Here is an 18875-nt window from a genome sequence, read left to right as displayed (position 1 = left end):
TTGCTAGGTGTTGCGATAAATTGCTGACTTTGGGTTCTAGTACCTACCCTAAATAGGTGAGATCTATAAGTCTGTGTATGTTCAATAGCTAATGTTACAGATACTTTCCTTTTTATTGAATCTCATCTGATAGCAATGACGATCATGTGCAATTTAGAGGTCTCAATGTCCATCCAGTTAGGAATGCTGAAGAAATGATGTATTTTTCCTAACAAATAACTTCTTCCAAAGGCCCCTGGTAAGCTACATTTTGGCCAATTGCTGCGCCTAATTAGAATGGAGCGCTTTGGCTCATCTGAGTCATCAGCATACCTACAATCCCACCAGAATTACATAAAAAAGAAGAGTTGCCAAAGGGAAGGGGTGCACACACTGGCTCACAATCCCTACCGAATGAAATCGTGTACCTGCAGGGCACATGCCTGAAGAGTCTGATTGCTAGAAGGTCTCCTAGTTCAATTTAAAGCAGGGTTAGAGCGCCAGTGTTAATTGAGACCCTGGATTTTAGGCTCAGGTCTGCCCTTGACTTTGATGAACACTTTATTGGACATCAGTTTTTCATTGTAAGTGAAGGAATGAGGTTAGTTTTATTTCAGACTGTTCCACTGCCGATTAAAATGAAATGATCTTTCTATCTCTAATCCCAGGTTTCACTGGAATCTAGATTTCATTGTAATCTGTAGAGACTTTTAGATTGCTTCTTTCAGATTTTTTTTTGTTTCATTAATGTCTGCATTGATTGTCATTATTTCTTGTTTCCTAGCACTTTTAGATTTGGCTTTTTGTTGCTGTTGTTGTTTATGAGACAGGGTTTTTGTGTGTGTGTGTGTGTAACCTGACTGTCCTGGAACTAGCTCTGTAGACCAGGCTGGCTTGGAACTCACAGAGATCCACTTGTCTCTGCCTCCAGAGTGCAAGGATTAAATGCATGCACCACCACTGTCCAGTAAGACTCTTTTTTTTTTTAATTTAATTTTTTAAACCAGGTGGATGGTGGTGGCACATACCTTTAATCCCAGGATTCAGCAGGCAGATCTCTGTGAGTTTGAGGCCAGCCTGGTCCACAAAGTGAGTTCCAGGACAGCCAGGACTGTCTTATACAGAAACCTTGTCTTGAAAAACAAAACAAAACAAAACAAAATACTTATTTTTGAATTATTTGTAAAAGAGTGGGGTTGTGATGTGTATTCAAGAGCACGGGTACCCGTGGAGGCCAGAAGAGGGCATCAGCTCCCTTGGAGCTCCTGTTACAGGTCCTTGTGAACCACCTCACACCAGTACTTAGCACAGAACACAGGTTCTGTTCTTAACCACTGAGCCTAGCTCTTGGATTATTTTTGCTGGTTTAAGACCTTGGGTTGTAGAAATCCAGTATGGAGAAGGGGAAATGGACAAAAAGTTCCACCCTAACCAAGAAACTATTTGCAGTTAATAACCTGCCGGGGAAGAAACTCAGTTTCCCCCAATGAAGTGCCACTGGGCATATCAACCACACCCACATCCAGAAGCAGAAGGCCAGCACAAAATGAACTCCATGTTTTTCTTGCATGCTTTTTGTTTGGTTATTTGTTTTATTAGGTTTTGTTTGTTATTGAACTGTACATACTCAAAACTCAGTAATTATCATAGAATTGGAAAATCAATATAATCATGTTAATTACATCATTTATAATTAAACTAATTAAATATAAAAATTTAGAAACACACACAAGACTTTGAGTTGCATCGTTAGTTTATTTAACTTAATTTTGGAGACAGAGTTTCACTAAATAGCTCTGCTCTCCTGGAGGTCTCTCTGCAGACCAGACTGGCCTCAAGCTACAGAGCTCCTCCAGCCCCAGCCTCCCGAGTGCTGGGATTAAAGGTGTGTGCCATTCATCATTACGCCTTTTTTGGGGTTTGTTTATTAATGTAAGCACTCATAATTGACTATCTGTTAGCTCAAGATTCTAGAAGCTCACTTTCATTTTTATTTATTCTTTTAATTAAATAAACTAAATATTTACAATTTCTACCGTGATTTCTTCAATGACCCTCTGATCATTCAAGAGTATTTTTTGGTCTTTAAGTTTGTTAAAATCATAAGTAATTGTTCTCACTGTATTTTGATTTGGTTCATTGACTTTCTAATGTCCTACACTTCTTCTTCTATTTTTAAAGGCTTATTTTTAAGCCAGGTATGATGGTACACACCTTTAATCCCAGGGTTTGGGAGGCAGAGGCAGGTGGGTCCCTGAGTTTGAGGCCAGTCTGGTTTACAATAGTGACCCTGTATTGAAAAACTTATGTATATATATTTTGGTTATATATACACACATATAATGTGTGTATATGTATACATATATTATATGTATAATTATATAATGTAATATGTAATCATATATGTAACCAGAATATATATTTATACTATATAAACATACAACACATATATACAAGGAATATATATATTTTCTGGAAGAATTTGTCTTCTATGTTAGTAAAATTTTCATCATATTGCTGATTTTTATCCTCTGTTTCTTTTTGTGTTGCTTTCTTCTTCAGATCCTGAACTGAATTTTTCTGCTTTTGTCTTCTTTGATATCACCATTACTTTTGCTAGTGGATTACTGTTGCAATTTCCCCCCAACATTTTATCTAGCTCTGAATTCAGTGAAAGATTGTGATCTTTTGGGGAAGTCATGTTTCCTTGCCTTTTAATATTTCTGATGTTTTTGTGATGTAATTTGTAGAACATTGCTTTGAATGTCTCTTCCATTTGTATTTGGAGATCTTGTTGAGCAGCCTATTCCCAAGGCTTATTCTGTCCAAGGAGGGGAAAATAAATGATAACAACTACAGAATCAAACTGCAAAAGATAGGAAAGTTGATTGAAATGGCCAATAGTACACTGACAGTGACTGTAAGCCAAAGACTAAGAAAACTGCTGTGAAGTTATACATGTAGGCTAAATGTAGAAATACTAGGTGACTAGGAAAACGAAGGAGGCAGTGAAGAGGAAAACAGAAGACAAGTTTGATAAACAGAAAGGAAGGAAGAGATGTGCAGAATGTAAGTTACACAGGAGAAGAGTGGTGTGGAATGTCCTTCTGTCTGTGTGTTGCTTTTATTGGTTAATGAATAAAGATCTGGCTTGGCCTATAGCATGGGAGGAGAAGGGTGGAGTCGGAGAAACTCAATGGAGACAGATGTGCTGAAACTTTGTTGGTAGGCCATGACCTTGTGGTGATGCACAGATTAATGGAGATGGGTTAAATTAAGATGTAGGAGTTAGCCAATAAGAAGTTAGAGCTAATAGGGCAAACAGTGATTTTATTAATACAGTTTCTGTGTGATTATTTTGGGTTTAAGCTAGCTGGGCGGGTGGGAACCAAACAAGCAAACAAGTGCCCCCTCCTTCTACAGATGAGAGTAATTATTAGAAAAGATTAAAAAAGATTCCCAATAAACAGAAAACTGGAAAATAAAATATAAGAAGGGGAATAAAAATACAAAATTTAAAATAAACAATTTAAAATTTCTTTAGATGGGGGCTATAGAGATGGCTGTACAGAAAAGAGCCTGACTGACCTTTCAGAGGACCCAGGTTCAATTCCCAGCACCCTCATAGCAGCTCAGGGAATCCAATACCTTCACACAGACATACATACAGTCAAAACACAAATGTACATGAAATAAAATTAAGTAAAAAAGAAATACGCTGGGTAGTGGTGCATGCCTTTAATCCCAGCACTTGGAAGGCAGAGACAGGTGGTGAGTTTGAGACCAGCCTGGGCTACAAAAGCAAATGTTTTAGATGAAGTTAGTAGCATGTATATCAAAATTGGAATGATAATTAGCATGGCTTCGAATAAGGATGATACATAAATTTGAGAAGTTTTCTATATTGGAGAAAATAAAAAGCAAAGTCAAATTACTACTGAAAAACCTTCAAAGAGGGTCTGTCGGGGTCTGGGACCAACCTGGACCTAAATTATTTCTCGGACCAGAGGGGAGTCATAGGAATAATTAAGACAACTGACATGCCTTTATCAAGAGGGAGTTTTCAGGGTTCCCTCATGAAATCTTGAGTTCTCATCCTGAAAATTCACCCCTGTTTATTCTACAAACAGCTTTTACATCAAAAGGTAAACTGAGGGGGAAGTTCGTTAGCATTCTGTTTCCTGGATAGCAGGACTTAGGTCATGTCTGCAAGTATGGCTGCTCTGTCAGGGAGACTGATCCCTCTTAGGCGATCTCCCATAATCACAAAGTGGGAGCAGAGCCACATTAGCACATCCGGACCCTTTGTTAGGATGACGTCAGTTTGTCTGGAAAGGCCAGGTGCAAATTTTGGCCTGAGAGTCTGGCCGCCAGACAATTAGAAATATGGGCCTGTATAATATGGCCCTAAAAGGGTCAAAAAGAAATTGGGAAGAAGACACAGAAGACCTGAAAAAAGAAAAAGATTTGGTTTGGTGCTGGAGATCAGCTGTTAAGAAAACTGGGTTTGATTCCCAGCACCTACATGGCTGCTCACTACCATCTGTAACTCCAGTTCCGGGGGGTGGGGGTCTGTTGCCCTCCTCTGACCTCCACAGGCAACAGTCACACACCTGATGCACAGACATTCATGCATGCAAAATACCCATACACCTAAGATAAAAATTAGAAAAAAAAGATTGTACAGAAATGAGAAACATTAGATAACTGTATGAAGCATAGTAAGAAACAAAGCCTAGTCATAAAAACATTGCTGAAGAGTGTGATGAAAGAGTAGGAAGTACAGTTTGCAAAAGAAGGAGAAAGGATGTTGGAGTAGTTGGGTCCTCAAGGACTGGAGAGTTCTGGTTATATGCAGAGATGAGGAGTGCAGGGGGGTAAGTAGTGCCAGTCAGACTTCTGGGCTCCTGGCTAGATATGCTGGGAATATAGCAGAGTGGTCTAGGCTCTTAGTTCTGTGCTTGGGGGCCAGGGGTGGTGGTCAGTTGAAGTTCTAGACTTTCGGTTATATGCACTGTGAATACTGTATTTTGATTGCATTGAAATTATCACATCTATTATTAATACATTGTCTCATATTCAGTTTGGCTGCTGGGTCCTATACATATACATACACACTACACAAACATTCCAGGCTCATCTTGTACAATTCCTGCCATCTCTCCTGGGGGGGATCTCACATTGTTTTCATAGAAAATAATATTTAGAGACAACAGTGTGGGCACTGAGTATGCTAATTGCTACAAGTTTGATCACTGAACTTTGTAGTGGTGGTCAGTGAAATTACCTGACGCGAGTGAGAAGGAGACACGGAACACCAACAAACCCGCTTAGGAGTTTATTAGAGGGAAATGTGTACAGGCCTGGTGATCGATGTGCAGAGAGAGAGAGGAAGATGGCATATCCAGCTTTTAAAAAAGCTGCCTTGCACATGTACACGGGGGGGGGGTGACTATGTCACACTGATGACGCATGTGTGCAAGGGTTTAGCGGAGTCATACGTGGATGTAACCACAAATGTGCGCATGTGGGTCACGCCGGGCCTTTCGTGCCCAAGGACCTGTCTTCATGTACCTCCCTTTAGAACCCGGAAGTGCAGTCTTGTCTATGGCTGAATAATTACAGTCAGACATATATATTTTAAATTGTAAGGCAGAAAATATAAGCCTTCAGTGTTTGTTTTATACTTCTATTTGGATGTGGAGCTGTACGGTTTTTGCTAAAACTCATTAATCTTACAGCTCTCTTTCCTTCCTCCATATATGGAAAACTAACACTATAAAAGTAGTCATTTGGTTTATCCTAAAACAAACACATGTACACACATGCACACTCACACATGTGTACATCCACAAACATACATATGCTGTCCACGCATATACTGGCACACACACACATACACATACATTCACACATACATACACTGTGCATACACGTACATGTACATACACAGTCATATAATAACATGCCTGCTCTAGTTCTGGCCATTAAATATGTTCCTTGTTTTCTCACTTCCTCCAACTAACAAATGTCCAGGAGAATAGTGGATATAAAAGCCTTGTTAACTCTGGGTTTTTTCTCCTTTTTAAGATATCAGACACTTAAACTGTTACTGTCTTCACTGCTCCCAGTGCCTTCACATATGCTGATGTGTTTTGTCTGTCCTCCTCTGAATTAGTCTAAATAATCCAGTACACTATTATTGGGACCTAATCTTATACCATGTGTAATATAACCCCAATATTTGATTTCATTTCAAAGGTTTTGAAGCAGAAACAGCTGGATGACTGTCTGAAACATGTCTCTGTGAGAAGATTTGAATCATTTAATCTGTTCTCAGTCACAGAAGCCAAAAAAAGGGAAACTGAGGAAGAGGCTGGTGTGTGGGTCCAGTACACAAGCATCCTTTATCCCGAGTACAGCATCTCCTTACGGTGAGTGCTCTTCTAGTTCAGGTTTGAAGAAGGAAACCGTGCGCCAAACAGCCCTGTATGCCTGCTGTGACTTTGCAGCAGTCTTTGTTAGAACTCAGCTTTGCAACTTGATGTTGGAAAGTCTACTGCCTTAGACAGAATATCTTATGCTTCTGTTTCATAAAAAAAAAACCCACAGGTATCAAATGAAAGCAACAACTTTAAAGCATACTTTTGAAACCTTCTAAAAATATAAACAATTTGGCTCAAATCACTTAATTGAAATATAGCTCTCATTGTAGTTTAGCTCATTGCTGCTTTATTTCTAAAAACACCTTTTATATTTATTGTATGCAAATATCATTTATCATATTGTTTGCAAGTTTGTACTCTTACAAAAATCAACATCTAATAGAGACATGCTGGTTTACTATCTTAGTGTTCTATTGCTGTGAAGACCAAGACCAAGGCAGCTCTTAGAAAACAAAGCATTTAACTGTCTTCTTACAGCTTCAGAGGGTTGGACCATTATCTTGGTGAGAAGCTGACAGGCATGGTGCTGGAGCAGTACCGAGAACTTTACATCCTGATCCACAGGCAGCAGACACAGAGAGACCACACAGGGCCTGGCCTGGGCTTTTGAAGCCTCAAAACCGCCTCCAGTAATAGATCTCCTCCAACAGGGCCACATACGCGGCCTAGGTCACAAGGCCTAATCCTTTTCAAACAGTTCCAGCAGCCCAGGACCAAGCATTAAAGTATCTGAGCCTATGGGGACCATTCTCATTCAAACCACCACATTTAACTGAGATTCAAGCTTCATGCAGTGTTTTTAAATAAACTCTGAACTTTTAGAAGCATTAAAAAAAATTAAAAAGAAATCTGCTACCTTTACTAGGTCTTGCTGTGTTGTCAGACAAGAAAAATAATTCATTTAAGGATAAAGTGGGTTGCAAACAAGGGGTTCATTTAACTGTTCTCTCAGCCTTGGATTTTGACAAAAAAGCCAAGTTCTTTGGGGTGAAGAAGACTAAGTAAAAAGAGGATTTTTTCCAAGCTATACTTCAAGTAGTAGTTATCTGAAAATTGAGCTTTGGTATTTTTCCCATTTATGTTTTGTCATTCTCAGAATAGAACCAGAAAAAAATAGGAGAAGAAGCTTCAGCTGAAGCTATGGGTCTTCTGAGAAGCATGCAGACTATTGTTGTTTTTAAAATTATCTATTCAGAGATAAGAAGGTTGCAAACTGAAGTAGCAAGATCCCACTGTAACTGAATGAATTTCCCTCCTACTTATATCCTGACATTTTGCAATAATACTGTAGTTACTTCATTTTTATAAAAATCTGCCATTTGTGACAGGATTTCACATTTCTGGGGGAGAGGGGGCACACATTGGTATCAACTATAAGAAGAGCAAAACAAAGTGTCTCGAGTGGTAGTGTGACTGAACATGGCCTAGACGAGGCCAGGAGTGATGTTAAGAGGTCATTGTCATGAAGGATGCCTGTTTGCAGCACTTTAGGTTGAGGTTTCTAAATTTTCAAAGGTGCCAAAATAGCTAACCATTCGGGTAATTGACTCGGTTGAGGATGAAAGAACAGGTGTAAGCATCTGAGCTTTTTTTGGTTTTTCATTTATTTATTTATTTATTATTTATTTATTATTTATTTATTTATCTATTTATTTATTTTTCTGGGACAGGGTTTCTCTGTGTAGCCCTGGCTGTCCTGGAACTTGCTCTGTAGACCAGACTGGTCTCCAACTCACAGAGATCCGCCTGCCTCTGCTTCCCAGGTGCTGGGATTAAAGGTGTGTCACCACTGCCCAGCTAGGATCTGGTTTTTAAGTACTTGTTTTATTGACAGCACCAATTAAAAGACATGAAGTCAGTGACTTGAGAACTTGCCTTTACATTCGTATGAAATTCTAACTAGAGTGTGGCAGTCCCTTTCCTTTCCTTTCCTTTCCTTTCCTTTCCTTTCCTTTCCTTTCCTTTCCTTTCCTTTCCTTTCCTTTCCTTTTTCCTTTCCTTTTTCCTTTCCTTTTTCCTTTCCTTTTTCCTTTCCTTTTTCCTTTCCTTTTTCCTTTCCTTTTTCCTTTCCTTTTTCCTTTCCTTTTTCCTTTCCTTTTTCCTTTCCTTTTTCCTTTCCTTTTTCCTTTCCTTTTTCCTTTCCTTTCCTTTCCTTTCCTTTCCTTTCCTTTCCTTTCCTTTCCTTTCCTTTCCTTTCCTTTCCTTTCCTTTCCCTTTCTTTCCTTTCCTTTCCTTTCCTTTCCCTTTCTTTCTTTCTTTCTTTCTTTCTTTCTTTCTTTTTTTTTTTTTTGAGATGATCTTACTATGTAGCCCCTGACTGACCTAGAACTCACTATTCAGATAAGGTTGACTTTGAACGCACAAAGACCCACCTCCCTTTGCCTCTTATATGTGCTGATATTAAGGCATATGTCACCACACTTGGCAACTTAGTGTTTTGATGTAGGTAATCTATTTAGTCCTTGCTAGAAAGTAAAGTACATTACATATTATTAAGTGCCTGATAAAAGCTAGGTGCTTTGATATTTTCTGGTTTGGGGAATTTTTTTTGTATGTTTTTTTTTTTGAGACAATGTTTCTTTGTGTAGCTTTGGAGCTACACACACACACACACACACACACACACACACGGATAATTATATGTAATTTTTTTGAGACGGAGTCCCACTGTGTAGCCCTGGCTGGCCTGGAACTAGCTATACAGAACAGGCTGGCCTTGAATGCAAAGATCTGCCTACTTTGCCTCCCATTCTGTATTTTTCAGGTTTGTTCAATACAATGTAATGAAATAATTGGAGGAAAAAAAATAAATAATTTTAGGTCAGTTCAAACCAACAAATGTGTATTAGTATCTTGTATATAAATAATCAGAAATACGAGCTATGAAGATGCACAAGGCAGAATGTTCTGGGCTACTGAGAAGGCCATCTTGGTCCCAGGGAGAGGGTCCTATATGCAGAGCGATCATACAGGTGAGCCCACTTTCTGTGTCTCACTCCCGTCACCCAGAGTCCCTGGCACAGCTCAGCAGAGGGCACAGAGTGATTCTTTTTCATTCGTAGTCCTCGGTATCTATTCTCCCTACCTTGATTAAACCTCCTTGTACCTTGATTTCTAGCCCTTTGATGTTTATTAGACTCAATATAGATACCCAAAGAAAGTAAATAACTAAACAATTGTGAATTTCAAAGTATTTATTTTACTAAGTTATGTAATTATAAAATTATGATTATTTAAAACTAAAACTTTGACCATTATTTTCTCTTAGCCTTACATAATGGTACTTAAAATGATGGAATAACGAATTTCTCATAGTAGCTTTTCTTTCTTTCTTTTCTTTTTTCCCCTTTTTTGTTTTGTTTTTTTTGTTGTTGTTGTTGTTGTTTGTTTGTTTGTTTTGAGACAGCGTTTCTCTGTGTAGCCCTGGCTGTCCTGGAACTTGCTGTATAGTCCATGCTGGCCTCGAACTTGGGTATCCACCTGCCACTGTCTCCTAAGTGCTGGGATTAAAGGTGTGCTCCCCACTGCCCAGCCATAATTTTTCATGAAGAACAAAATTTTGGCCTATTAGACCATAGGTTAGAGTGTGAAATGCCCAGGATCTGTTGTCACGTCTGTGTTTGAGAATGATTCACTATTCGGAAACAGTTGAGACTGAGGAATGAAATGAGGTGTTACTCCTAACCTTGTCTTTCTGCTACTTTGGTTCTTAGAACTTTATAGACACTGTTGCTATTAGTTAGAGGCATATAGAAGACCACAACAGACCAGAAGGTGCCTTTGCTAAGAAGACTTTTTATTAAAAATCACCTCCACCCTGTGTTATAAGCTGTGATTCATCATCGTATAGAACTTGCTGTGAAGGAACTAGGTATTGTTTCTAAACCTTATTTTTAAACTTAATTTCCCCATGGCCAAATTTTGATATTTTGAAAGGTTTGAAATGCTTCCATTATATGTGGAACCATACATACCAGAGTTATTAGTTTATAAATGTGTGCATATCTTAAGAAAAGCAAAAGCAGAGAGGCCTGAACCATCCTCTGTCTTTGAATATGACCGCTGTTGCTATGGTAATTGCTGAATTAGAAGGCCAGCACTTGACTTTTGGCTTGCCCTGGGAGTGTAGGATGGGCAAGAAGTCAAGAATGTGGCTTTGACTGTGCTGCTTTTTTATTATACTAAATGCACCACCATGAAATCATGTATTGCTCTTAGGGAAAGGAAAAGACAAATGAAACCATTACACTGAGATTAGTATGTACCTTTTGAGTGCCAAGGCAATGCTGGTGACAGGAATGATTGGTTTGTGCAGTTGGGTGTATGGTTGATTATCCTTACATACCTGCCATATTATAGGTACCTATTTCAATACACATTTCCTGTAAAAAATTGTAATATTTTGGTGGATGTGAAGTGACATCTCAGAGTGCTTAAAATTTGCATTTCCCAATGATGTCAGGGTTACTACCCAGTGCTAAGAGCAAAGGCAAGAGAAGGCAGTAAGTTGGGGTGGTGGTGACTGTGAACAAGATGTATCAGTATACGTGTGTGGTGCTGTCGTAATGAAACCCGTTATTTTTGTGCACAAACTAAAAAAATAATTTAAAAGCTGGCAAGGTTGGAGAGATGACTTAGCATTTAAGAGCACTGTCACTTTTAGAGTTCTTGGGTTCAATTTCCAGCACCCACTTCTAAATGGACTCTGATACCCTATTCTGGTATGCAGACATACTTGCAGTCAAGGTGCCCATATACATAAAGTATATAAACAAATCTTTAAAAAATGAAAAAAGAGGCAATACTAGCTACTGAACAAATAGGATAACTGAATTTATTTAAGTACGAAGTTTTAATTTTAGGAATGGAATTGATAAGAGGTCTTAAACAGCTTTTAGTTTCTTATTTTAGAAAATCTTTATAGGACCTTTAAACTACCCAGTGTGTATGGTGAACTCAAGTTCGTTAGTCATATTTTCAAGTAATATGTCATAGATGTTGACTAATTATGACTTAATTTTGTACTTTATCTTAACTCATTCCTGATTGCTTATGTAGTTTGCTTATATATATACATATATATATATATAAATATATATTATTTCATAAATGAAAATGGTCCTAGAAAGTTTTTCAAACTTATCTATATTCCATGTAGATATCATCTATTTTCTTATAATGCAGATAAGACTTTGGAAGTCATTTATTTATTATATAAAAACATTGACTTCAGAGTCAGTTGCATGTACAGTCTGTTGTTAAATATTTTTCTTCCAAAAACCTGTACTTTTGTAGTCTTTTTTTCTTTTATAGTCTTTTAGGACACATTCTACTTTGTGGTTACTTTTTTCTACCTGTTAATCAAGGTAAAATTCAATGCCCATTTAACACTATAGAAAGGATTTTAATGCATTTCTCTGTCCCTTCTTTTTATAGTCAGTGTTGTGTGGCTGTCACTCTTACACAACCGTCATTAATCCCAAAGTTAAGAACACATCCATCGCCAGCAGTTTCCATCCCCCTAATATCTGGCAGCTTTTAATTTGCTTTTTATTAATTAATTTATTTATTTTTTGTGGGGGGAGGCTTTGTCTGTTCCAGACATTTTATATAGATGGAATATTTCAGTATGTGGAATTTTATGTCTTTTTTTCACTTAGTATACTATTTAGAATTTTTTTTAAAAAAGACATTTATCCAAATTCTACCATGTTTCAGAAAGTTACTCATTTTTCTATGGTCAATTAATATACCAGTATAGGATTAATAATATATTTTAATGCTCATTCATGAGCTAATGGACAATTTGAGTTGTTTATACTTTTTGTCTGTTATATGTAATACTACTGTGGACTTCCATGTGCACTTTTTGTGTGTCTGTGAACATATTTTAATTTCTTAGCATGAAGCTTGGGGATAAAATGGCTAGAAAATATAGTTGCTGCACGTTTAGCATTCTGTAGAATAGCCAGACTCTTTCACAGTGACTTCGTGTTGACCAAGGTTTCTGTCCCACCGGGCCCTGCAGCCGTTCAGCCCCAAAGAAATACACAGAGGTCTACATTAGTTACTTTTGGCCTGTTAGCTCAGGCTTCTTATTCACCAATATTTATGTCTTAAAATGGCCCATTATTCTTGCCTATGTTAGCCATGGGGCTTGGTACCTTTTTTGGCAAGGCAGTCACATCTTGTTTCCTCTGTGGCTGGGTCACGACTGCAGACTGCATCTTTCCTCTTTCCATGATTCTCGTTGCCCTGCCTCTACTTTTTGCCTGGTCGCCCTGCCTATACTTCCTATACTTGCCAATCAATGTTTATTAAACAAGTACAAGAAACAAATCTTTACTGGGTAAAACCATTGCCCCACAGCAGCTTCTTAACATTCTTGCTAGGAATGAGTAAGAATTCTTCATGCTTGTCAGCGCCTGTTTTTGTTTTTGTTTTAAAATTAATTAATTAGTTTATTTTGTGTATGGGTGGTTTTCCTGCGTGTATGTCTGTACACTACATATGTGCTTGGTGCCTATAGAGGCTGGAAGAAGGCATTGGATCCTCCAGAACTATAAATGATTGGGAGCCACCATGTATCAGGGTATTGGGAATTGGACTCAGGTCCTTTGGTAGAGCATCCACTGCTCTTACCCACTGAGCCACCTCTCAGGCCCCTTATTTTTTTCTATAAAAAAGTTAATACTGTCTCAGTGATGTAAAATGACACTTTACTGATTTTTGATTGTCATTTCCTATGTCATTGATAATGAAAGATGCGGCGTATCTTTTATATATTTACGACATATCTTCTTTGCATTCAAGTGTTTACCCATTGTAAATTAGATTGCTTATATTTTGATTCTTAAGTTATAAGGTTTTCTTTTTAACTCAAGACTAATAAATAATTGTATTTATGTAGTACAGTGTGATGTTTTCATGTTTTTATGTAATATGTAATAGTCAGGCCAGAGTACTTAGCCAGCACCTCAGACATCAGTCATTCTTTTGTAATGGAAACATTGAGTATCCTCTCTACCAGTTCTTTTGAGAGAATTTTATTTATTTTGACATTTTGAGACAGTTTCTCTGTGTAACAGTTCTAGCTGCCTTGAAACTTGTTCTGTAGACCAGGCTGGCCTCTAACTTAGAGATTCACTTGCCTCTGCCTCCTGAGTGCTAAGATTAAAGGTGTTTGCCACTTCTGCTTGGCTAATTGTTCATATTTTTATAAGTAAAATTGTGAGATTTGGTTTCCTGTTTTCTACCCTTAACAATTTAAAAATATCATAGTGTACACTCTAAGACATAACTTTTAACATTGACAGTCTCAGAGTCAGTATTAACTCAGAAAGTTGCAATAATAACTTAGTGTGGACATTTTTCATTTCTTTCCTTTCCTTTTCTTTTTTCTCTTTCCCTCCCTTCCTCCCTCCCTCCCTTCCTCCCTCCCTCCCTTCCTCTCTTCTCTCTCTCTCTCTCTCTCTCTTTCTTTTTTCTTTTTCTTTTGTGTAACACGAGGGCCGACTTGTTGGGGTTTCTGTCCCGCCCAGTACCCCACAGCCGGCAAGCCCCAAGGAAAATCAACCACACAGAGATCTCTTTAAGTTATAAAGCTGATTGGCCCATTAGGTCAGGCTACTTATTAGCTCTTATGACTTATCTTAACCCATTATTCTGATCTATGTTAGCCATATGGCTTGGTACCTTTTTCAGCTGGGCCAGTTACATGCTGCCTCTTCGGTGGTCTGCGCAGAACTGGAAGCTTCCTGTTTTCCCAGAATACTCCCAGTCTCTTTGCTCCACCCTTACTTCCTGTCTGGCTTTCCCGCCTATACTGCCTGCCTGGCCAATCAGCGTTTTATTAAAATATGATTGACAGAATACAGACAATTCTCCCACACCACTTTTGCAGGGGGCATTGGTTTCGAGACAGGGTTTCTCTGTGTTGTTTTAGTGCCTGTTCTGGAACTAGATCTTGTAGACCAGGCTAGCCTCGAACTTGCAGAGATCTGCCTGCCTCTGTCTCCTGAGTGCTGGGATTAAAGGCGTGTGCCACCACCCCCCTGCAGAATAGTGTGGACTTTTAAGGTAAGCATTTTACTTCATTATCCTTGTTTTTGTTTAAGGAATGTAAGGTGAAGTGTTTCAATCTTGGAGGAAACTGTTACACAATGTCTTAGGGTTTATTGCTGTGATGAGAGACTGTGACCATGGCAACTCTTATAAAGGAAAAGGAAAGCTTTTATCTGGGGCTTGTTTATAGTTCAGTCTATTGGTCTGTTGTCAGCATGGGGGCTTGTAGGCAGACATGGTGCTAGGGAGATATCTGAGAGTTCTACATTTAGATTGGCAGGCAACAGAAAGAAAGAGTGACGCTAGGCTTGGCTTGAGCATCTGAAACCTCAAAGTTCACCCCAGTGACATATTTCCTCCAACAAGGCCACACTTCCTCCAACAAGGCCCTACCTCCTCCAAGAAGGCCATACCTCCTCCAAGAAGGCACACCTCCTCCAACAAGGCCATACCTCCTCCAAGAAGGCCACACCTCCCCCAAGAAGGCACACCTTCTCCAACAAGGCCATACCTCCTCCAAGAAGGCCACACCTCCCCCAAGAAGACACACCTTCTCCAACAAGGCCATACCTCCTCCAGCAAGGCCACACCTCCCCCAAGAGGGCCACACCTCCTCCAAGGCTACACCTCTTTCAACAAGGCCAAACTTCCTATTAGTACCACTCCCTAAGGGCCCATGGGAGCCATGCTCATTCAGTTACCACATGTAACATCGTCTTGCCTCAGAATTAATTTTAAATGCTTTGTCCTGATTGTGCTGTTTAAAGGGATGAGGGAGAAAAGGAAAAGAAAGGAGAAATTCAGTAATTCTTTTAGATTTTTTTTTTTTTCCTGGACAGGATCTCTAGCCCAGGCGGGATTTAACTTCTCCAAGTAGCCAAGAAGGCCCTTGAATTTCACTTTCTCATAATGCCGGTTACAGCCTTTTTTTTTTGACGTGGGGGAGGGGGACTTTTTAAAGGAAGTTATCAGAAAGAAGCTTGATGATAATCTACAATTATTTCTACAGTAGTGTGTGTGACAGCTCCACACTGGGTGCAATTGTAAAATCCAATGTGAAGTTTGTGTTCAGGAATTGTGGTGCTGACAGTCAGAGTCATTCACAGTTGTTCTGAACAGTCGTTAAGATCATGTGACAGGAGATACTGGATGTTGAATCTGTTTAGAATACATTATAAAAAACACAAATTGCAAATCAATCTCTATCAAAGTATAGAGAACAGATTTGAAGAGTGTGTTGTAGCACAAGTAATAAAAACCCAGAGACAGAAATTGAGGTCCAACCTGAAAACCAGAAAAGCAAGGCAGCCAAGCCACTAGAGAAATCGTACCTCTACCAAGGCTGGGAGACCAAAGACTAAGCAGCCTTTGCCTCCCTCTCCTCCCATTTTTATTCCCTCTAGTGCTGGGATTAAAGGTGTGACTGACTCTCTAGGACTGAGATTAAAGGTGTAGGCCACCACCACCTGGATTTGTTTCTGCATTGATTTTGTGTAGCCCAGGGTGGCCTTGAACTCATAGAGATCCTTCTACCTCTGTCTCCTACATCCTGGGATAAAAGAGGTGGATCACCATTACCTGACCTCTAGTGGCTTCAGCTTTTCCTTTAATCTTCAGGAAAGATTTATTTATCAAAATGCAAATAATATGCCACTACAATCTGTTCCAAAATATTAATTGGTTATCTCTGCATGTTAGGGTTTTCATGTTTTATTATTTTCAAAGGATTCATATATTGCTCACACATTTTGGAACATGCTGAGTTCTGTCCCATGCCATGCCCTGTCCTGCATATAAAATGTTTATATTTTATAGTTGTCAGTGACTTTAGTGACTCCCATGTTCATAGAGGAGATACAGAGTTATAATATGGTTCGAAAGCTTTGACTGATGGTTGATTACTTCGTTTCTTTGGATTATGACAATTTTGAACTCAGTATTTAGTTGGCTAGTTATGATTGCAGATGACTATGCAATCTCAATGATTCTTTCAGAGAAATGGTATCTGATAGAAATAAAAGCTTTTTTTTCTGGTAATATGATTAGTATTCTCTTGATATATAAGTGTGTGTAATTATATATTCTAACAAACTAATATATATACTTTGATATATATGTATATATGTATATGTATATATATATATATATATATATATATATATATATATATCTGTGGCGGTTGAGAAATGCAGGCCCCTTTCTATCTTGTCTGACAGTCAGAGAGTTTGGAGATTGACAAACATAGTTGCAAACATAGTTGCTTGGTTCTTTTGAAGTTAAGATAGCTCCCTGCTATCCTGACAGGTGGTCAGGATATGCAAGTGTACTTCTGCTCCTTCTTTTGTAACTATGAGGTCACTTGGGGGAAGGGCAGTCTTCAGCATAAAGTGACCTAGAGCACCTTCACTACCTAGACAACAGGATGCTAATGATTGGATGTCTCAGAGTGTTAAAGCAATTGACTGTGTGAGTTAGCCTTTGTATCATGTTAATAAAGTCTTTTGTTACCCCCCCCTCCATTTATGTTGGGTATAAAAACTGTGGAAGAATAAGCAGGCAGACTTCAGTCACTGAAATGCCCTCCCCATACTTTCTATGGTTTCTGTCCTGTTATTTATGCATCTTCATATTCTTTACTATATTTATGAAATTCCCACGCCCCTACCCTGGTAAGAAGTATTTTTGTCGAGGCCAGTCCTTGACATATAATTTTATATACATACACACACATATTCTAGCACCATCTATACTGTCTTTTGAGTTTTAATGACAAAGTTAAAGTAATACTGATGCAATGCATTTCCAGTGCTTATTATACTATAAACAATCAGAATGCCCGGAAGCAGCTACAGCTGTAATTCTGAGGGTGAATTAGAAAATCGTGGTGCTCTAGCTGAAACTATTGCCAGTTGGATCTCTTACTAATATCCAGATAATCAAATGCAATATTTGAAGAGAGAGTGGAGCTAACAGAGACAGAAGTGAGATTAGGAGTAAATGCCATGAGTCCCTTTTGCCTGCTTAGGGTTCCAGCTGTCCATAAGTGACTCATGACTGACTGGTTCCTTGTGACTGGTTTTCAGGTTAGTGCACTGCTGCAGCAGAACTTTCGGTGTTACTGAGAGTGGTTCTGGGGTCGTGTGTGTGTGTGTGTGTGTGTGTGTGTGTGTGTGTGTGTTCTTTTATTCTAAAATTCTCTGGGTAATTTTTTTTAAGATTTATTTATCTATTTATTTATTTATTTATTATGTATACAACATTCTGCCTCCATGTATGCCCACACGCCAGAAGAGGGCGCCAGATCTCATTACAGATGGTTGTGAGCCACCATGTGTTTTCTGGGAATTAAACTCAGGACCTCTGAAAGAGCAGCCAATGCTCTTAACCACTAAGTCAGATATCTCTCCAGCCCCTAATTTTGTTTTTAAAACTTGTATCTTTAAGAATTTGCTTGTATGTAACTATAAATTATTTTCTGTTAAACAGTGATTTAAAATGTATATTATTTAAGCTGTTGATTATAATCAGGACATGCTATTACATCAAATACTCTGAATACTATGATTTGAGTTTTTTCCCTTCTCTCTCTAGTAGGTAGAAACTATTTTAAAACCATAACATGGTTAGGGTTCATTAGTATTAGGTGTTAGGCATATTCTTAAGACAAGCCTCTCCACCAATGCAAATAATTCCAACCAGACCAAATTAGACTGAATAAAAGATGCCTACGTTTAATGCAGTGCTCCCGGGTGGCTGGGAGAGCATGGCAAGGGAAGAGAGAGAGAGAGAGAGAGAGAGAGAGAGAGAGAGAGAGAGAGAGAGAGATTTAGCTTACCTGTCTTGGCAGGATAGGAAGATTGATTACTCAGGTGACATCCAGAAAGTTGAAGAGGTGAAAGGCTGCTTTTTGCTGTGTGGATGGCTTTGCCAAACCCAAAGGCAAGCCTGGAGGCAAAATGTCCTTTGCAACCATATATCTTCTTTGAGGAGCTATAGGGTGCTGCAGGAGCTGGCATGTCTCTGTGTTAGAGGCTCTTTTGTTAAATGCCATATCCTCAGATCTGTAGCACTTGAGAATTGGGTACCATTACCTGTTATTTAAACTGGGCATATTTTAATAAATCAAAGAATACTAGCACACAAGGGTACTCTTACCCAAGATGGTGGTGGGGTCAAAATGGCAGTTACCCATGTGTTTGTATTTTTCTAGAGCTGTTTTAGTGTGGGGTTAGAAATTCTGCTGATCTTAAAATGAGTACACATGCACACAGAAACATAAATCAAGCATACTATGAGAACATACCCACAAAGTTACACAGACATACTGTGGCCACATTAGTCTAACAGACAGACAAATAAAACACTTTTAGAAACGTGTCAGCTGAC

At 38.7% G+C, this 18875-nt stretch overlaps 1 protein-coding gene across 2 annotated transcripts in view; it reads left to right on the top strand.

The window, feature by feature from the left end:
* Positions 1-18875, top strand: part of Camkmt (calmodulin-lysine N-methyltransferase) — a 388750-nt gene that overhangs the window by 2474 nt on the left and 367401 nt on the right. For both annotated transcript variants that reach the window (XM_087907294.1, XM_087907293.1), the window contains exon 2: positions 6241-6413. In XM_087907294.1, the coding sequence (XP_087763420.1) occupies positions 6241-6413 (173 nt within the window). The remainder of the gene's footprint in view (positions 1-6240; positions 6414-18875) is intronic.

The sequence above is a fragment of the Myodes glareolus genome, chromosome 6 (assembly GCF_982192425.1).
Source record: "Myodes glareolus chromosome 6, mMyoGla1.1, whole genome shotgun sequence".
Taxonomy (NCBI): Eukaryota; Metazoa; Chordata; class Mammalia; order Rodentia; family Cricetidae; genus Myodes; species Myodes glareolus.
This window is presented reverse-complemented; position numbering and strand designations above follow the sequence as displayed.